A 20,978-nucleotide genomic window follows, 5' to 3' on the forward strand; every position below is an offset into this window, starting at 1 on the left:
GCATGAATTTACAATGTCAATTTCCTCAGACACCTTGGTTCTGAAGTCTGTGTTGGGGAAACACATTTCAGTCGGAACAAAAATTCACCCGACTTTCATGTATTTGCAATGTTGATTTCTCCACGCTACATGGATTTGAACTCTGTGTTAGGGAAACATATTTCAGTCGGACCAAAAATGCCCCCGACTTACATGTATTTGGAATGCCAATTTCCCCACGCTCCTTGGATTTAAAGTCTGTGTTAGGGAAACACATTTCAGTCGGAACAAAAATACCCCCGACTTTCATGTATTTGCAATGCTGATTTACCCAAGGCTGCTTGGGTTTGATGGCTGTGTTAGGGAAATCGTAGATCGGGCCAATCAAAATGAGGCAGTTATGCCGTTTAGATAACGCTTAACATTTTACAGTTATTCAATTGTTTATCTGATGAAAAATTACATTTTATTAATTGCAGAAGCGTAGAAATATTCCCTATCAATTGATGCAAACATCTTTCCGATCCAGTAAGAAATGTTCGAGTTATAAGCATTCGGAATCTTTCATTTTTTCCTGCATGTTCTGTGTTTAGGTTTTCATTTTACCCCCCATATACTCCGGGTAGACGTCAATAATATGCCAGTTCCTCTGGGAATTTAAAATTACATTCATGTGAAAGAGTTTATTTTGATGTTTTCTATCCATGTAACACTGTGACCAAATATTTTTCAATCAAGTGCTATTAACAGATGGTTATCGAGTTAGCATAAACCACTGGTGGGCTTCCAGTATCGAGGAAAATGTGGAAATATCTAATCGTTACTGAAAATAATCTGCCAGTTACTCTGGGAATTGAAAATTACATTCATGTGAAAGAGTTTATTTGAATGTTTTCTATCCATGTAACACTATGACCAAATACATTTGGTTTTGTGATTTTTTAATCAATCGCAATTAACAGGATAGCTTCTGAAGATTATTTTTCCCCATCAGTAGGATATTTTCGTATCCAATATTGGATGCATAAAACCTTGTACCTCCAACGTAACGCTCTCATTTTCGAAGTCCCCCAAATATTCATTTATTCATTCATTCAGAATGGATTCAGATTCAACTTCAAACAAAGGATCACTGAATCAACGATAGTCCTACGTCACCATTGCGGTTATACCATAGATATAACCCACTTTCTGTTTTTAGGTAGGTAATTTGGTTGATAGTAATAGCATCATGAAACAAATTGCTTTACAAAAAATATAATTATTAGAAAATGAACTTATTCATGTATTTTCACAACTGCAATTTATGGAATTCCGTAAGGAGTCACGCATGAATCCCACTTTTCTTGACAAAATAATTTTTTTTGCATGTGATTCTCTTTTAGCGTCGATTTCTTGTTGTAGCGGCGTCAATAGCTTTATTGTATTGGGCCACCACCTGTGGCCCTAAATTCTCGCTTGTGTTTGCTAATGTTTTCTTTACCTTTCACCTCATGTCAATCCAAATCTGTAATTTAAAAAAGACGGGTTAGTAATGTCGGGGACATAACCGGAGTGACGTAGGACTATACAAAGGGGACAGCTTTTGCTAAATATATATTTTAAATATATTGTTTTATTTTCTTCTCCTACGTGAATACCTACCTATCTACCTGAAAAATGGATTAGTTTACTGTTTACTCTTCATGAACATGTTGGGGGTTCTGAAAAGAACCTTTGTTGTGTTTTTGCGTTTTTTTTACAAACTTGATTCTTGATTTTTTTTCTGAATGCTTTGTACTTATTAAATGTTCAACGCCGGGCATCTTTCGGCGTTTGCACATATCGTACAATAAAAATGATGGCTGTGATAGGGAATGCATAGGTGGTCATCAGCTCATTCACTATCATATATTTCACTAGTGAGCACATTACCGTACCTTAAAGTGTGGTTTCGGAGACTAATGAATTGTAAGATTTGTAGTCTCCGCAAACAAAGTAAATAAAAATGAAAAAGATCTGAGCTTTTGGAGACGAAGTCTACGATCTGTCGAAAAACAAACGAGCTATAAGCGTTCTGACAAACCAACGGTAAATACAGGGACGGATGACCTTCGGATTAAAGTCCTTTAAAAAACGAACAGAGCAGCAGGAAATACATAGCTCATCATCCTTAGTTATTTTTCTATACAATGCAGATGTAACGTCAGTCAATTTTCAACATCAGTTATCAACCAAAGAAGGCAGTTCTTGCTACCGAGAAAATTAGTTAATGCCATCCTGTATACAATGTGTTGTAATTTGAAGCCACTTTTAATTCGGAAACCATGCATGGGTATGTGAAAACTGAATGATCAATTTGAAAGACCCCAACCACCAATAAGTTCAAAAACAAGCATAAACAAAATAAATCAGTTTATATTATATGTCATATTATGTCACTTTAGAATGCATTGGTATTGTGAAAAACTTTTAATAACTCTTCTTTGAAAGGTTTAATTGCCCTGAAAAACGCCGTGTTTTACGGTGGCTGGTTTTGCTACCTTTGCTTTGTTGTCTGTATAAACAAACTTTTTCCTTCTTCTACCTGCTGCCGTTTTGCGATTGCGTTTGCCACTCGCCACTCGCTGCAACTGCCTGTTGTTGTCTTGATGTCCACCGAACCTAATATGGTCTGTTCTGAATGTGGGTTTTCTTATCGTTGCGAGCAGCTTTGCCAGCTAACTCGATCACTTCGGCGGCCGAAACTATATAACGCCGACTAGGTGGACTGGTGCACTAGGACTAACGCGCTCGGCCGAGCTACCCTTGCGGAGCAATTGGCGAATACACCTATGGGGAATTGCAAACCAACACGGTTCGAGCGGGATTTTGCCTTTCTCTTCACTTTTCCTCCTTTGTCATGTCCAGACATGTGTTGGTTTGTTGATGTGATGTGTTGCGAAACGATGTGGTGTACTGTTTGGATGAGAATGATCGTTATGGCAGCGGAGCGGGGTTTTAAGCTGACTGGCTGGCTCGAGAATTACGCATGTGTGAGACTGCGACCAATGTTTCGTTCATTTTTTTCTTTTTCCTTTCCAATCGTGCTTCATTGTATTTCGCTGCTGCTCTGGTTGCCCGTCTTAGTCGGTACGATTTGAGGAGCACAAAATGGACCAATCAAAAATGGGCACATATTGCATTTGGACAATGCTTGATATTTCACAATTATTCAATTATTTATCTCAAGAAAAATGAAATGTTATTCGTTATGATAGATGCGTAGATATATTTCCTATCAATTGATAGCTCGAGTTATAAGCGTTCCAAATCTTGCATTTTTTCCTACTTGTTCCGTGCCTAGATTTTCATTTCACCCCCTATATCTTCCGGTTAGACGTAGTCCTACGTCAAAACAACATTATTATTTTGCAAGACATTTCAGCTTTAGCATATGGTATAGAAAGTTCGGTATAGTAGGGTAAATGATCTTGGTTTGTCCAATTTGGGGTGTTTTTACGTAACTAGTAAATGCAAATCGATTTTTCTTCATGAAAATAACACATAATCGATACGAGTTTGGGTTTGTTGAAAAGCCCCAAGTCTCTAGTTGCTAATACTACCATAAGGTGTTGAAATTATTCAAATTTTTATGTTTTTTAACGATTTTCCTTAAAGAAGAATTATGATCATGGTTTGACCACCTCTGATCATGGTTTGCCCAAAAAAATGATCATGGTTTGTCCGGTTTTAGAAATCTCCATTTTTGAATGAAAACATTCGAATTCACAATTAGATGTTGCATTTATCATTGCTTGAGTTTACTGTCATCATATTGATTCATTCATAATTTTGGCTTTCTTCAGAATATTGCCTTTTCTTGGGCATTTTAGAAGTGTTCACCTCAACACAATCAACACAGAAAAGCCATACTTCTGCTATGCGCGAAGCACACCATAAACAAACATAAACAAACTGCAGCGCGCCAAGCGGTTGCCATAGAAATCATGTGGACAAAACAACATTATTGAATTGGACAACTCATGATCATCAAAATGCGTTAATTTGATGGTTTAGCTATGTAAATCCGATACAAATGGTGAGCAAGCATGATGTTTACAAGATCGCCTCTTTGTCCGGTGTGCAGATGGGGAGGAAACTCCGGAGCACGGAGGGCTATTCCTAATCGATATCCGTCTCGACGGGAAAACGGATAATGACGAGATCAAATGGAAGCGGTGTGGAGAGCAGCAAAATTCCTGCCCTGCAATGCTTGATCGTTGCCTGGATGGAGGAACACTGCGAGGACCGCTCGACGAACAGGAAATAAATAATCCTATGTTAATTATGAAGTTAGAATTCTGTGATAACGATAAAAAATTACAATACATTGAGATAAAAAATGCATTTAATTCCATGCTATACGATACAATAATATTCTTTTGTAATTTCAAATACGATTTATTTATTGTAAATGACAATAATTGATTTCGATTCACTGTTAGACCTACTGTGAATGTTTCATTTAGTCTACCTTTTTTATTGTATTCGCGTACGCGATAAAATATCTTTTCTATCGCTCATTTGTATGTGTGTATGTGAGTGTTTGTGTGTTTTCGAACCACTTGCATGAGTTTCTCGCACATAGACAAAATAGTGTCTTCGGTTGCCTTTTCTGGTGACCGGAATAAATCGCCACAGTAAACAACTGCAACAGAAACAACCGCTTAGAAAAAGTGTAGTAGGCTAGAAATATTTGGCGCGGGAAAAACATCATGTGCCTCACATTTCTATTATAAATTTATTCTCTTGTTCTCGTTTTTCGAAATTTATTCTGAGGACAATGTAATGGGGACGAAGTCCCCATTTGGCGAGGATAAGGAATCGAGGCGGCCCATGCCGCCAAGATGACGCAATCCGAGTCCACCGCCGACCCGCCGTCGGAAGCGGCGGTGTCTCGCACGCAAACCTGGGATCCACTGATTGCCCGGTTAGTTTGAAACATAGGATACGATCCTTTAGCAATGTCCGACCGAGCTCTAGCGAGCGTCGGACGGTATACGTCTGCCCGGGGCGTTACGTTTGCCTGGGGCGATACGTTTGCCCGGTTAATTCTTGTTTTGAAATACAATACCGCGCCACAATATTTATAGCCTACTACACATTTTATAAGCGGTGGTTTCTGTTGCAGTCGTTTTCTGTGGCGATTTATTCCGGGAACCGCCTTTTCTATATATTTAGGCTCTAGTTTCGTAAATCACTTTCGTATTTCCTGCATGCGCTGGCCGGTGTGTCTAGTTTTGTAATGAATCCGCGCTCGGGTTATATAGAACAGTAAAAACATACGATGCGTAGATATATATGCATATTCTATACGATGCGTTTATATGCAATAACAATAAACTAAATTCAGAGAGGATAAATAAACTTCAACGTGTCATTGTTAATATTCTAGTATCTGTAACTGATTTTAGGAATAAAAGTAATAGTAAAGCATCTGAACAGCGAGTAATATTCCGTTTCTGTTGCGAAGATCTAGAAACCTATCTAGAGTTGAGTAAAATATATCTGCCGAGAAATGAGAGTCCGGCTTTCCCCCTATATCAGTTTACCCGTTTTGGCCCTTACAATGGAACATCTATTTCTATCGCTCATTCAGTTGTGATCCTCGAATACAAGTCGTGTTGTGGCGCCGTTGAGCGATTTATTCTGATCGCTTTGCTTCTCGACACGACGCACGCATGTTTGCAGATAAGGATCGATATACGATACGAACAGTTTGCGCATTAAATGCACCCGAGCCGACTTCTACTGAAGCGGAAGCGTCTGGACGAAGTTGGCAATCTCGGCATCAACAGTACGAAGGGAAACATCATGAGAAAGGTTGCCTTCATCTTCTAGTTGAATCTATTCATTAACCTTACTCCAATAGCAACACAACAAAGTAATATAAGCTACGTTTCTGAGTTCTTTATTATGCTTCGATATAGCGTACAATTCGATACAACGCACAATTTTGAAAGTAAAATGTACGTTATATCGAAGTTATCCTGTAGTAATAGCCGTTATCCATGGTTGCTCTCTTAAACGCTCTCAAAGATTGTCTGGGAATGCATTTTTTGTGTTCCGTTCTGTCCTATCGGTGAATATTGGCCGTTTTTAATCAATAACTGGGTTCCAGCGATTGACAGCAATGATTCAAATTTTATGTGTGGCAACCCTTAATAAGTCATACTTTTCCAGTTCCACTTGAATACACATGAGAACCTTCCTGGGCATTAGTCCTCGTTGGGCAACGGTTCCAGCTGCCTCACGATCTTTTTCGCACGTTTTTTGTCGTATGTAATCTGTCTCGCATCATTTCCTGTTGTCACATCCCAATGATCCCAACAGATGCTTCTTAGTCTATTTGAATTTGAAAAACATATTGTCTATCCAGCAGTGCTCCAGAATGAACCGGACGAAAATTGAATATTAATTCTGAATCTAATTTTCGCATTATCCACAGTACTTAATCACTATCTTTTATATTCAGAATATTTTTTCACCCAAATCAACCGCGCAACTGGAATCGCTTGTTAAGTACACAAATATACGAACCGTTTAATAACAAGTCTACACGCGACGTAATTTACTGATATTTCAATATTATTCCAGCATAACATCGAATAATTTTCCAAATTTAATCACTAGTAGATATTCGATCTTCATAGAAATCTCAACAAATCATATAATACATTGCAATTTGCATATGTCAAAATGAAAATGGTACAAAAGTAGGCCGGTTTCCATTCTCCCACTCTGATTTCGATCCAAGCAGTCTACTTGGTAGGTGCACACAACAATACTTGTCACTGCTGTTTGAAATTGCAAGAGAGAAGCAAGAAGAAATTTCACTCAGCACCAAGATGGACCGAACGAGCGTTACATCCCGAATTCCGACCGGCTTGAGGGTTCCGAGAGGCTATCGGGCCACCCAAGCAATTGGAGGTAAAGCGGAATCGGGAGGGAAAGTTCGTTTTCCAAGCAAGGTGAGTAAAATCGTGTAAGAGTGTGTAGCAGTGTTAAAATGAAATCTTATTTTCTTACAGACTATTCCAACCGCGAACGAGATAGATCCTGAAGAGAGCTTGATTGAGGACGAAAATTTTCCGCCGTTGTTCTATGAAGACATAGAGGATACTGGAGACGACCCGTACGACTGGGAGCCGATAAACATTTCCGAGATCGACGAGGTATATTTTCGGAAGCTGAAGGCTGAATGGGAGCTTCAAAAAATGAGAGTGGAAAACTCCAGATGGCGGCAGGAGAATCAACGGCTAAAAACAGCAGCAAAAGGGGTAAGACTATTTAAGTATTGTTGTTTGAAAATGCTGCTGGTTGTTGCAGGAGAAGTGGCGCAGTCGCTCTTTGTTTAAATCTTCTATCATAAACATAATTGGGAGTGTTTTTGTGTGTTATCTTCAATTTTTGTTATTATTTTAAGTTGTGTTTTGTTTGATATATTTTGATGATTTATTTTTTCCTTTAGTATTTGGATGTTTTTTATTAGTATTTAGATTTACCTTATTTATACCGTTGTTGTATTCCGTATTCTGTTGGATTTTATTATGTTACTTTGTGTTGCTGAGTTTCATAGTTGTTTTTTTTTCTTATTTCAGCTTCTTTTATCAATACACTACTGATTTTTCAATTATTTGATTGTTCTTCTTTTGTTTTCCGATGAAGATTTTATTAATATTTATTCATTCTTACATTGCATCAAATACATATGAGCTTTCGAGGGGACTCTTCTTGACTACAACACTGAGAAATGAGCTAGCTATGAGTAGATGACACAAGATATGACGTGAGTTCTTTTTCCAGAATAAAAAAAACAAATTTGTAGTAATTTTTTCCATTTTTCATAGGTCAGATCAAACCAAGGCAATTCCCGTTTAAAAAAAAACAAGAGATGACCAAGTCACGATTTAGATTTAATATTTTTTAACATCTTTTGTTGTAGAATGAATAAATTAATTAATTTGTAATAAACTAATTTAATTTATACTCTAGAGCCGATTTGTTACAATTTTCTGCACTAGTACAATCGAACACCCTTTTATAAAGTCTTCAAACTTAGTCTCAAGTTTTAGGAAAGTTTTAAAATTGACGATGACTCAATATTTTAGAAAAGCTTTAAGTGCATTCGATTTTTCAACATAAAGCTTGGCACTCTGCTCATTCCACCATGGTTCAGGTTTAGGTGGCCTTCGACGAATAATGGATACTGGGATGTGTTTAGATTGGGCGCAAACTGCGCAGTCATGGACCAATCGAGAAAATAGTTTAAGTTCCTCCAAAGAAGGTTTGATTAACCATCTCCGGAAATGATGGCTGAAGCAGTGACATCCACATAAATTGGATTTCACGTTTCCGGAATTAAGTTTCGTGTTCCGTTGACTTTATTCATTAGATTTTAAGAGGCTTAAGGCTTTTGCCACGCTATAACATCTAAAGCTGATTAAGTAACCCAGTGGTCTTCAAAAATTTTATAAGTTTTGTTTCATTATCGGTTCTTGAGATAGAATGTCGTGCAGAGAATGAGATTGACGAAATTGTTGTCGTTGTTCTTCGTAGGCTCTACATTCGGCCAGCATGTGTTTAATAGTCAGCTGAACTCCGAAGGTGATACCAACTGACTATTCAGTTTGATCGAACAAGTACCAATGCGTTAATTTTGTGTGTCCTATTCTACAACGAGTAAGAACTCGTTGTTCCACTCTGTCGGGTCGGTTCTTCCAGCGTTTGATAGTGTTTTACTTCCCGAAGTTTTGTATTTGTCTGGTTCCAGATGATCTGCTGATGATGCTCTAGCTGATAATCAACATTTCTGAAGATATCTTCGGAAGGAATGCTGGTGTCTCAGATCCATGTATATCTCCCAACGTTAGCCAGTCAGTCTGCGTGTTCATTTCCATTAATGCCGACATAACTGGGAACCCAAACAAGTGTGATCGCCTTATTCATAGCGTGAGTTACCGTTGCTTGAATGAACGGGTGTTTGCTGTTTGCCACTTGCAAGAAGTGCACTGGCTGAAGACGAAAAAATTGCCGTAGGACCATCTGCTCTGCTAATTCTGCATGATAAGGCCGCTGCCTGTGCTGTGCTGTGTGTGACGACAAAGAGGGTGATCGACTCCCGCGACTTCAAATCCAATACGATAATCTGCTGCTGAACTGTCAGTGAACATCAGTTTGTGGCTACTGTAAGTTCCAAGTAGCTCATGCGAGCGATTTCTTTTGCCTGACCCGTTTTGTAAAGACTGTTGATAGTTCAATCTACTCGCACCGGGGAAACATTCCATGGTCTGGATAGAATTCTAAGGACCTTGATAGGGGAAGGAAGCTGTTCGGAGATTAGTTCTGAAAAAACGTCTCCCTGCTTCTTCGAACATTCCGGATGAAGTTTTGTTTGAACGTTCGAGAGTGCGACAAGCACGGTGAACCAGAGTGCGACATACTACTGAGGTGAAATCACGAACTCCACATTCGGTGTAGAGAGAAAGAATAGGAGATGATCTGATTGCACCAGATGACACACGTAAAAAGCAGTTGTAAACTGGTCGTAGGCCCTGAAGGTCCGTAGGGTTGAATAGTTCGATTCCATAGATAAATTTCGAGGTTATAGTAGCATTCCCCATATTCAGTAGGGTTCCTTGTATCCCCACTGTTGTGGACAACCCTATTTTGCCGCGCTCGGATACGTTATTCATCCGACGCAGCTCAGACCGCAGGGCTCGCGTGCGACAGCATGACTGTCACTGAGCGATGCTGGAGATGCGCATATATGTGTTTTTAATGTGGTTGTCACTTGTTGTTGTTTACATTGTTATTGTTGTGGACAGAGTCATTGTTTATCGTTCATAGTGAAATGTATCGTTTAGTCATGTCGTGAATAAAGTTTGTTTTTATTTATTGTACCGTGCGCGTTTCATTAACCCTGTCGTGATATTGTCCCAGTGCAAGTCCAGGGTCCCGCGGTATAAAAGTGGCGACGAGTAATCGCGAGTGTGTTGTTTTTCACCGTCGGAAAAACACACTGAACATTTCGCCCCCCGCGCGTAAGAAAAGAAAGTGGAGTGAAAGTGCGATTGCGAGCAACGACGACGGGCAGAATAGTGTTGACCCCACGGGTGTGATAAACAATCAACGGCAACAAAACCAGCCGATTATCCCCGTGTCGGCGGTCCACTATCAGCAGCAGTTTATTCCCGTCTCTGCCGCCCAATAACAGCAGTACGCGCCTTTCCCGCCCCACCAACCGCAAGCACAGGTCGGTAGCGATGTGTTCGTGCAAATTTTGCAAATGATGCAGAAGCAGCACCGAGAGATGATGACCCAACTGATTCAACAGCAGCAGCAAAGTGATGAGAAGCATGAACGCTTTCTCCGTACGATCGCATCGTCAATCAACGTGCAGGTACCACCGAATCCGGAACAGATCCTTGACTCTTCGGCCGGCAACATCAAGGAATTCCGGTTCGAGGCCGACTCCAACGTGACGTTTGCGGCTTGGTACTCGAGATACGACGATCTCTTCGAGAAGGATGCTGCTAGATTGGACGGTGAAGCAAAAGGTCGTCTTCTTTTGCGAAAGCTGGGTGCATCGGAGCACGAACGGTATGTGAGTTACATTCTGCCTAAACTTCCGAAAAATTTTAGCTTCCTGGAAACAGTGGCCAAGCTCAAGAGCCTGTTCGGAGCAAAAGAATCGGTGATCAGCCGTCGCTACCGATGCCTGCAGATAGCGAAAAATCCTGCAGAGGACCATGTGGCATTCGCTTGCCGCGTAAACAAGGCTTGCGTGGAGTTTGAGCTGGGTAAGCTCTCGGAGGAGCAATTCAAGTGCTTGGTCTACGTGTGTGGTTTAAAATCGGAGAACGACGTCGAGATTCGCACCCGCCTCCTCACGAAAATAGAAGAGAGAAATGACGTGACGTTGGAGCAACTTTCGGAGGAGTGCCAGCGGCTGTACAACCTGAAGCACGACAGCGCCATGATCGAATCTCCGTCCACGTACGACCAAGTACAAGCGATAAGAAAATTTGGTGGGAAGCGGTACGAAAAGCGTGACCGTGAGTCACCGAAACATCCTTCCAGTGACACCGAATCCAAACCAGTGCCAGTGCCAAACCCCGAAAAACTGGAAGGAGGCGCAGGAAGCAACCAGTGTCCGCCAAGGTGGTGGTAGTCGATGTGTGCAGTGTGCAGCAACGACGCAGATATGTCTCCGTGGGCTTTTCTGGAACAAAAATTCGCCTGCAACTCGATACCGCCTCAGACATCACCGTCATTAGCAGGGAGATTTGGCGGAGCATTGGCAGTCCTGCGTTATCGTCAGCAACGGTGAAGGCGAAGACGGCATCTGGCAGCATACTATCGCTCGATGGGGAGTTCGAGTGCGACGTCACCATCGGAAGCAGTACACGACGTGAGCTCATCCGTGTAACCGAGAAGCAGCTGCAGTTACTCGGATCCGATTTGGTCGACAGTTTCAACCTTTGGGCCGTCCCTATGGACACCTTCTGCTGCCACGTGTCTGGAACGCCAGTGACGACAGGTGCACTCAAGTCGTCTTTTCCAGAGGTCTTCAGCGAGAAGCTCGGCTTGTGCACCAGAACAAAATTGAAGTTGGAGTTGAAAGAAAACGTTCGACCCGTCTTCTGTCCGAAGCGTCCGGTAGCTTACGCTATGTATGATACCGTTGATCGCGAGCTCGACCGGTTAGAGAAATTGGACATCATCACCCCGGTCGATTATTCGGAGTGGGCCGCTCCGATCGTCGTAGTCCGCAAGTCCAATGGCTCCATCAGGATTTGCGGAGACTACTCAACGGGTCTGAATGCAGCTCTCCAATCACAGCAGTATCCACTTCCACTTCCGAATGACATCTTCGCCAAGCTGGCTAAGTGTAAGATCTTCAGCCAGATAGATTTGTCCGACGCCTTCTTACAGGTGGAAGTTGACGAGCAGTACCGTAGTTTGCTGACGATCAATACGCATCGTGGTCTCTACCTCTACAACCGCCTGCCGCCGGGTTTGAAGATCGCGCCTGGCGCATTTCAGCAGTTCATCGACACAATGTTAGCCGGACTGAAGGGCACTTCTGGCTACCTCGATGACGTCATCGTCGGCGGAGAAACTGAAGAGGAGCACGACCTCAATCTACGGGGTGTCCTGAAGCGAATCCAAGATTTCGGATTCACGATTCGTGTTGACAAGTGTTTGTTTCGCAAGCAGCAAATCCGATACTTGGGGCACATCATCGACAGTCGCGGGTTGCGACCAGATCCGGCGAAAATCGAGGCGATCACCAAGCTGCCGCCTCCAGCCGATGTATCCGGTGTGCGATCGTTTTTGGGGGCCATCAACTACTACGGCAAGTTCGTCCCCAACATGCGCATGCTACGCTACCCGCTCGACAATCTCCTCAAGGTGGAGACGAAGTTCAGCTGGAGTCCGGAGTGCCAGAAAGCGTTCGACCGGTTCAAGCAGATTCACTCGTCGGATCTTCTCCTCACACACTACGATCCGAAGCGGGAAATCATCGTTTCTGCTGACGCTTCATCCGTTGGACTTGGGGCTACCATTAGCCATAGGTTCCCAGATGGAACCATCAAGGTGGTCCAACATGCATCCAGGGCGCTCACGAAGGCAGAACAGGCCTACAGTCAGCCCGATCGCGAAGGTCTGGCCATCATCTTCGCCGTCACGAAGTTCCACAAAATGCTCTTCGGACGGCACTTCCGTTTGCAAACCGATCATCGCCCGCTGCTTCGTATCTTCGGCTCTAAGAAGGGAATTCCAGTGTACACTGCGAACTGCCTGCAACGCCTCGCCCTCAACTTGCTGCTCTACGACTTTGAAATCGAGTACGTGTCCACTGAGAAGTTCGGCAACGCAGACCTGCTCTCCCGGTTGATCGACCAGCACATCAAGCCTGAAGAGGACTACGTCATCGCGAGTCTCAATCTGGAAGAGGATATTAGGTCAGTAGTAACTAATACGGTTAAAGTGTTGCCTCTCAATTTCATAGTCGTTGCGCAAAGCACCCAAGCAGATCCGCTGCTCCGTCAAGTCCACCGCTACGTTCAGAACGGCTGGCCCCAGTCAACACTCGATGGGTCAGAACTTCGCCGGTTCCAATCAAGGCAGGAATCGCTCTCTGTGGTGGATGGGTGTATTTTGTTTGCCGAACGACTCGTCATTCCGTCGCTGCATCGGAAACGGTGCCTCGAACAACTGCACCGTGGCCATCCGGGCATGCAGCGAATGAAAGCCATCGCTAGGAGCTACGTGTACTGGCCTACGTTGGATGCTGACATCGTCAGCTTCGTCAAGGCATGCCAGCAGTGTGCGTCTGTAGCTCGATCACCTCCTCACTCTCCACCGGTGCCGTGGCCCAAATTGACCGCTCCGTGGCAACGCGTCCACGTCGACTTCGCCGGTCCAATCGAAGGCGACTACTACCTGCTCGCTATCGATTCGTTCTCTAAGTGGCCCGAGATCATCCGAACGACCCGCATCACCTCTGCTGCGACCATCAGCATCTTGCGTGCGTTGTTCGCGCGGCTGGGTATGCCCGTAACATTGGTCAGTGACAACGGTACCCAGTTTACCAGCACCGAATTTGCCGATTTCTGCGCTTCCAATGGCATCGAGCACCTCACGACAGCACCGTTTCATCCACAATCAAATGGCCAGGCGGAACGATTCGTGGATACCTTCAAGCGAGAGTCAAGCCGTCAAGAAAATCCGAGAGGGGAGAGGATCCATTGAAGAAGCACTGGATGTCTTCTTGCTGACGTACCGAAGCACGCCCAGTCGTGCTCTGCCGGATCAGAAGTCGCCATCTGAGATCATGTTTGGTCGCAAAATCCGAACGTGTCTCGAGCTTCTGCGTCCACCACCGGTACGTGTCCCAGTGCCAACCGACGATGACCGCAAGCAACCGAGGTCCTTCAACCGAAACGAGACCGTGTACGCCAAACTACATGGTCATACCGGTTGGAAGTGGGCTCCTGGTGTCGTCGTCGAGAAGATCGGAGACGTTATGTACAACGTGTGGGTCGAAGATCGCCGAATGCTACGCTCGCATATCAACCAACTTCGGAGTCGCCTTGCTGCTGGCGCGATACCGAAGCAACCCACTGTACATGCCACCTTAAACCAACATTCGCTGCCGCTGGACATTTTGCTGGATGCCTGGGATCTCCCAAGCCAATCACCAGGTCTATCTTCACCAGAGCCTGTCTCCAGTGCTGAGAGAACCATGGTAGGTTCCGGGCCGACTCTTGCAACGTCTACGCCACGTCATGAGGTCTCGGCGTTCGTCCCGTCATCAGCATCGTCATCATCAACAACAACAACGCCAACATCGACAGAGTTCGAGTCCGCTGTCGAAGTAGAACTAGCTGTAGACATCCCTAGGCGCTCTTCACCACTACGAAGACCGCCAGTAAAGTTTGATCCGTACCACCTCTATTAAAAGGGGAGATGTTGTGGACAACCCTATTTTGCCGCGCTCGGATACGTTATTCATCCGACGCAGCTCAGACCGCAGGGCTCGCGTGCGACAGCATGACTGTCACTGAGCGATGCTGGAGATGCGCATATATGTGTTTTTAATGTGGTTGTCACTTGTTGTTGTTTACATTGTTATTGTTGTGGACAGAGTCATTGTTTATCGTCCATAGTGAAATGTATCGTTTAGTCATGTCGTGAATAAAGTTTGTTTTTATTTATTGTACCGTGCGCGTTTCATTAACCCTGTCGAGATATTGTCCCAGTGCAAGTCCAGGGTCCCGCGGTACAAAACCCACCATCGGATCGCTTTGATAATGTTGAGCCGTAGTCGCAAGTCGTTTCGTGTCTTTGCAACATGCGTTTTTGCTGTCCTTCGACGATTTATCCAAGCACCTAGAATTCTTATTGAGCTAACCTTCTGGATCACAGAGTTTCGTAATTTAACCTTCGGTATTCGGTTGAAACGATGGCGTTTTTTGTTGCAGATATGTATCATCGTGCTTTTAGAAGAATTGATTGTGAAACCAACCGATGTCGCTCACTTGTCTAACGTCTCGATGTTACGTTGCCGGTGCTTACGGGCAACTGCCGTATACTTGCTTGAACACGAAATTTTAAAATCATCTGCGTAGCCACTGAGGACACGCCGGGATAACGGAATATCGAAAGCGGGATTGACAGCCAACAGGGAAAGAGTGGGTGAAAAGACCCCGCCTTGTGGTACTCCATTCTCTTGAATCGTTGGTGGAGAGTTACTCGTTTCGAAATGCGCAATGCCACCCCTGGTCTAAGATAAGCGGCCTCCATGCTCGGTCGTAAGTTTTTACGATATCAAGGATAGCGATATCCATATGTTTGTTTCTCTCAATGATCTCTTCGATAGATTCCTTAAGCTCGTTGAAATAAGTTGTAGTTCCCCTGCCTGGGCGAAAGGCATGTTGTTCGTTGGCGAGTCGAGCTGTACTTTCCAAGTGTTGAATCACTCTGTGGTTCATCATTCTTCGGTGCTAATCGGTGCTGTTTGTGTTGGAAACTTGCCGGTGGTGCTTCCAGTTGCCCGATGCCAGCAAGCATCGAACGAACGTCGGGGTGCCCCGGATCATGTCCGAACTTCCTGCTGAAGCTCTACAAGAAAGGCGTTCGACCGGAAGACATTGGCATTATCACACCGTACCAACAGCAGGTCAAGACAATTCGGCGTATTCTGGATGAAAGTAATTTGCAGAAACCAAAAATCGGAAGCGTGGAGGAATTCCAAGGCCAGGAGCGTATGGTGATTATTATATCTACTGTGCGAACTTCGAAATCGCTGCTGCAAAGCGACCTGCAGCATGCACTTGGTTTCATTGCCAGCCCAAAGCGCTTGAATGTGGCCATCTCCCGTGCACGGGCGCTGCTTTTGATCTTCGGTAGCCCTCATCTGCTGTCAGCGGACAAACACTGGCGAAATCTGTTGTTCAGGGCGATTAATTCCGGTTCGTACTGTGGGTGCGATCTTCCCGAGCATATTGATCCCACGGAGCCAGCGCTGAATGGCGACGCACACAAGGAGGAGTGACCTATTGTGTAACGGTTGGAGTTTGATTACTTATAAACGCGGGTTCGTATATGCTACATCCGAATACCTCGAACGAACTGCAGTGTATCGTATTATTATGAGATGTATCATTTCTGAATTTAATTTTTATGTTTGAAACAAATAAAATAAATGAGATTAATTTTAAAGCACAGCGAATAATATCTTAAAAACGACTTTACAGTTTTTCAATTCCAAAAATCTATGAATTTGTCTTGCGACGGGGGAACTGTCTCTAAACAAAATGAGCATTGCAGGTGCAGGTCGTGGCCGAGTGGTTAGCGTCTCACATTATCATGCCGGGTGTTCGGGTTCGATTCCCGTTCTGGCCGGGGGATTTTTCGTCAAAGAAATTTCCTTCGACTTGCACTGTGGTCACGCGTATTCTAGAGCTTGTCTACATTCAAGACGTGTTATTTGGCCTAAGAAATCTCAATTAAGTATTATTAAATGACGCTAATTAATGCATACGTTGAGACAGCAAAAGTTCCACAGGGAACGTTAACGCCATTCAAGAAGAAGATGCAGGTCTCCAAGAAAAGTCACAATCGGGAAACAGTCACGATGTCACGATTGGCCTCCTGTGAGATAAGGCATGAATCTGGAATTATGGTCCCTATTATATAAATCGAATCGAGGATTCGATACAATCCCTATCACTATCACATTGCGAGCAAAATTTCAAATTTCATATGTAATTCGAGATATTCGAAACTGATATTTCCTCAACGAATGAAGCTTAATAGGCGTAATGCATGCATGGATGTGTAATAAAAATGACATCATGGAACAATTTGCTTTACAAAAAATATAATTATTAGAAAATGAATCTTTTCATGTATTTTCACAAATGCAATCTATGGAATTCCGTAAGGAGTCACACATTAATTCCACTTTTTTTAGCAAAACATTCTTTTTCATGTAATTCTCTTTCAGCGTCGATTTCTTGTTGCAGCGGCGTTAATAGCTTCATTGTATTGGGCCACAACATATGGCCCTGAATTCTCGCTTGTTGTGTGCTAGTGTTTTCTTTACCTTTCACCTCATGTCAATCCAAATCTGTAATTTAAAAAAATAATTTTTGTTTTGCAAGACATTTCAGCTTCAGCATATGGTAGAGAAAGTTTGGTATAGTATAGCAATAAAAAAGAAAATTGCTGACAAAAGTAACACGTACTAATGTACGCTAGCAGGAATAAGCAATTTTGACGTAGGACTACGTCTTTCATTTCTATACCGGGGTGTAAAATCAAAGTTTCGAAAACGAAAGCGTTACGCCCGAGACCGAGATTTTGAGCGTTAATAGCTCCTAAACAACTGAACGAAATGGTATGATAAACACTTTTTTTTATCCCATTTATTTATTTAAGGCTCATTAGCATTTTAGCTGTAACAGAGCCGAATTTTAATCGTGTACATGTCACATATTTATCATATCTATAATTAGCACATTACACAGTTGCCATTTTTTATTTGGCGTTAGAGTATTCCTTTCTATACCATTACAAATGGTACACATTTACACAGTAGCCATTTAGGCGTAAGAGTTTTCTGTCTGTTCTTCCATTATCCAGTTAAGACTGGACAGCGGAGACAGTCGTTGATCCATTGTTGAGTTATTTATAGAACAGCATCCCGATGTTTCTTGCAGAGCAGAGCAGATGTATGGATGAATCGATCTTATTTCGACCGTGGATCGATCTCCATCGCTGATGATTGTTGCGTGGACGTAGCTATTCTGTAACAACACAAAGATGGTCAATGAGGGCCCTGAGTTTTGAACTCACGATCGATCGCTTACTAAGCGAACACGCAACCAATGTGGCTACGGAGACCCCCATGATAAACACTTCATTCGAAAGATAAAATGTCTACGCATTCTATACATGTTACTTTTTGATCCAAAAACTTGTTTCAATAGTCTTAAAATTGCTTTCAAAACAGGCTATTGAAATCACCAATCGGTATATAAGCGAGCGCCGCTCGGAAATCCACTCAGTTCTAATTGAACAGCGATTGGAGCATGTTGTCGCTGTTGTGGTGAAGCTCTTCGTTTATCATGAAAGCGCTGATGAACGGTGTCACCAAGAGCCTGTTTGTGCACCTTAGGTCAGACATGAATCCATCAGGAGGAGAGTGATGCCACAAACGGTTCCCCGGGAAGATCTCGAAGCAGCCGCTACACACACATACACGCGCGGAATTCTTTCCGTTTGGATGCCATTCAGCATCGAGAAAGATCCGGAAAATAATCTGCCAGTTCCTCTGGGAATTTAAAAATACATTCATGTGAAAGAGTTTATTTGAATGTTTTCTATCCATGTAACACTGTGACCAAATACATTTGGTTTAGTGATTTTTCAATCAATCACAATTAACAGGATAGCTTCTGAAGATTATTCTTCCCCATCAGTAGGATATTTCCGTATCCAATATTGTATGCGCCCGCAATCGATTATTGCTCAGTCGCCGAAAGTTCCGAGCTCAGAGAGTTCATTCCCCTCTAGTTTGCCTTCCAAATTGCCATCGTAAACCACGCCTTCTCTCGATTCAATCACGCACAAAAAGCATACTTAAGCGATATTCTGGTGGTGAGACGCATTCATTTTTCGTGAGGACATCGACATGACAACATCGTTGCTGAGGATGCTGGACGGCGAAGGATCGAGATCTGCCCTGAAACGCGAGCAGTTTGTTTGAAACTGTGAGGGAGCACAGAGAAGTCGATTCTTCAGGAGAAGAGAAGGTGACCATCGAAGCAGCCGCTACACACACACATACACGCGCGGAATTCTTTCCGTTTGGATACCATTCAGCATCGAGAAAGATGTAAAATTGATTGAATCGCTGAGGTTGTGAATTGATTTCGATGTTTATCCCCTGCGCTCGAACGCGATGCCTGGGGCGGGGTACTTGCTGTCGAACATCGCAATCGGTTGACCAGTAAATCTTCTGGGCTGCTGCGCCATTCGGAGAAAGAGAGGCGGTCTAGCTGGACCTGCCTTCTCTATACCGATGAAGTACGGAGGAGATATTTAGCAGGAAAAAAGGAAAACAATTAGGTAATTTATGGAAATAGCTTCCATTAGCTGCTTTTTATGACTGTTTTTATTTTGAAGAAATTAAGTTTTCATGCTAGCAAATTGGGTCGCGTTGGACAGCTGATGGTCACGTAGTTGAATCGGAAAAATATACATGAAAACGGCTAATTTGTGAAAATAAACAGTCTGGTAGATAAATTTGACGAAAAATGGGTGGGTTATATCTATGATATAACCGCAAGGTTGACGTGGGACTACCTTAGCTTATCAATCATTCGTTTGTATTGATTAAATTTTTGATGGAATGAAACAATTCCCGAATTCAATTGAATTCACTATATCTGATTTGTAAGTAAAAAGATTGTGAAATGTCATGTAAGGTCAATTCATGCATTGTGATAGTAAATTTAATGACAGTCCTTTTACGGTTGGTATGATGCCTAGAACAAAATTTGTGAACGGGAGAATTTTCAAACGATTATTTTATTTTACATTTGTTTCTAAAGTTTGCATCTCTCAAGTGTACGTACTTATCGAACCGCGAATTCGCTTGATTATATGAACTTCAGGCACTCAGTTCCGATTTTGACATGTATGTCGAACGCATATTGTTTAATGAATAGGCGTTATCGCAGCAAATGGTTAACAACATTTTGCCTAATCATCAAATGGTATGCGTAGAAATTCAATGAGCGGAAGATATGAAGGTATATCCTTCAATACAATAATGAATAACCGAGCCAAAGCGTTATGTTCGTACCCGCTTTTATAATCCGTGCTAGGAAAACACTTTGCGGAGTGCAAAAAAAATGCGGGTGCAGAGATACCCCCGACTTGCATGAATCAAAAACTTCAACTTCTACTTTTTATACTATAAAGGATTTAAACTTGAAAGTTCATTCGTCTCTAGTGTCTGCACGATTTTCCCAGATTCCTAAGTTTAGGAGACCGTGTTAAAGAAACATATTCTAATTTGCACAAAGGCAAGCGAGTACAAAAGTACTCGAAGCTTGCATTTATTTGCAGAACCGATTTTCCCAGACATTTTGGTTCTGAAGTCTGTGTTGGGGAAACACATTTCAGTCGGAACAAAAATTCACCCGACTTTCATGTATTTGCAATGTTGATTTCTCCACGCTACATGGATTTGAACTCTGTGTTAGGGAAACACATTTCAGTCGGACCAAAAATGCCCCCGACTTACATGTATTTGGAATGCCAATTTCCCCACGCTCCTTGGATTTAAAGTCTGTGTTAGGGAAACACATTTCAGTCGGAACAAAAATACCCCCGACTTTCATGTATTTGCAATGCTGATTTACCCAAGGCTGCTTGGGTTTGATGGCTGTGTTAGGGAAATCGTAGATCGGGCCAATCAAAATGAGGCAGTTATGCCGTTTAGATAACGCTTAACATTTTACAGTTATTCAATTGTTTATCTGATGAAAAATTACATTTTATTAATTGCAGAAGCGTAGAAATATTCCCTATCAATTGATGCAAACATCTTTCCGATCCAGTAAGAAATGTTCGAGTTATAAGCATTCGGAATCTTTCATTTTTTCCTGCATGTTCTGTGTTTAGGTTTTCATTTTACCCCCCATATACTCCGGGTAGACGTCAATAATATGCCAGTTCCTCTGGGAATTTAAAATTACATTCATGTGAAAGAGTTTATTTTGATGTTTTCTATCCATGTAACACTGTGACCAAATATTTTTCAATCAAGTGCTATTAACAAATGGTTATCGAGTTAGCATAAACCACTGGTGGGCTTCCAGTATCGAGGAAAATGTGGAAATATCTAATAGTTACTGAAAATAATCTGCCAGTTCCTCTGGGAATTTAAAATT

At 42.7% G+C, this 20,978-nt stretch overlaps 4 protein-coding genes across 4 annotated transcripts; all 4 read left to right on the forward strand.

Moving 5' to 3' along the window:
* Nucleotides 1-6,554: 6,554 nt before the first annotated feature.
* LOC129781584 (uncharacterized) lies at nucleotides 6,555-7,425 on the forward strand. Its single transcript, XM_055789254.1, has 3 exons — nucleotides 6,555-6,971; nucleotides 7,032-7,280; nucleotides 7,330-7,425. The coding sequence occupies exons 1-3, from the start codon at nucleotides 6,849-6,851 to the stop codon at nucleotides 7,423-7,425; spliced, it is 468 nt and encodes a 155-aa protein (XP_055645229.1). The 5' UTR covers nucleotides 6,555-6,848.
* A 2,866-nt stretch (nucleotides 7,426-10,291) lies between these two features.
* LOC129781550 (uncharacterized protein K02A2.6-like) lies at nucleotides 10,292-13,761 on the forward strand. The gene is made up of 3 exons (XM_055789214.1): nucleotides 10,292-10,602; nucleotides 10,645-11,040; nucleotides 11,103-13,761. The coding sequence occupies exons 1-3, from the start codon at nucleotides 10,292-10,294 to the stop codon at nucleotides 13,759-13,761; spliced, it is 3,366 nt and encodes a 1,121-aa protein (XP_055645189.1).
* An 82-nt stretch (nucleotides 13,762-13,843) lies between these two features.
* LOC129781551 (uncharacterized) lies at nucleotides 13,844-14,470 on the forward strand. The gene has a single exon (XM_055789215.1). It carries the CDS (start codon nucleotides 13,844-13,846, stop codon nucleotides 14,468-14,470), a length of 627 nt encoding a protein of 208 aa, XP_055645190.1.
* A 1,098-nt stretch (nucleotides 14,471-15,568) lies between these two features.
* On the forward strand, nucleotides 15,569-16,066 carry LOC129781552 (probable RNA helicase armi). Its single transcript, XM_055789216.1, has one exon. It carries the CDS (start codon nucleotides 15,569-15,571, stop codon nucleotides 16,064-16,066), a length of 498 nt encoding a protein of 165 aa, XP_055645191.1.
* The last annotated feature ends 4,912 nt before the right edge of the window (nucleotides 16,067-20,978 follow it).

This window comes from Toxorhynchites rutilus, unplaced genomic scaffold (genome assembly GCF_029784135.1).
Source record: "Toxorhynchites rutilus septentrionalis strain SRP unplaced genomic scaffold, ASM2978413v1 HiC_scaffold_15, whole genome shotgun sequence".
Taxonomy (NCBI): domain Eukaryota; kingdom Metazoa; phylum Arthropoda; class Insecta; order Diptera; family Culicidae; genus Toxorhynchites; species Toxorhynchites rutilus.

What these genes read in the sequence shown, in the direction of transcription:
- LOC129781550 (XM_055789214.1), top strand. Translation starts at nt 10,292, where the DNA reads ATGCAGAAGCAGCACCGAGAGATGATGACCCAACTGATTCAACAGCAG. An exon ending in GGTGCATCGGAGCACGAACG is followed by an intron (nt 10,603 to 10,644) that starts GTATGTGAGTTA and finishes GAAAAATTTTAG; the next exon opens with CTTCCTGGAAACAGTGGCCA. An exon ending in AGAAAATTTGGTGGGAAGCG is followed by an intron (nt 11,041 to 11,102) that starts GTACGAAAAGCG and finishes AATCCAAACCAG; the next exon opens with TGCCAGTGCCAAACCCCGAA.
- LOC129781552 (XM_055789216.1), top strand. Translation starts at nt 15,569, where the DNA reads ATGCCAGCAAGCATCGAACGAACGTCGGGGTGCCCCGGATCATGTCCG.
- LOC129781551 (XM_055789215.1), top strand. Translation starts at nt 13,844, where the DNA reads ATGTTTGGTCGCAAAATCCGAACGTGTCTCGAGCTTCTGCGTCCACCA.
- LOC129781584 (XM_055789254.1), top strand. Translation starts at nt 6,849, where the DNA reads ATGGACCGAACGAGCGTTACATCCCGAATTCCGACCGGCTTGAGGGTT. An exon ending in AAGTTCGTTTTCCAAGCAAG is followed by an intron (nt 6,972 to 7,031) that starts GTGAGTAAAATC and finishes ATTTTCTTACAG; the next exon opens with ACTATTCCAACCGCGAACGA. An exon ending in TAAAAACAGCAGCAAAAGGG is followed by an intron (nt 7,281 to 7,329) that starts GTAAGACTATTT and finishes TGGTTGTTGCAG; the next exon opens with GAGAAGTGGCGCAGTCGCTC.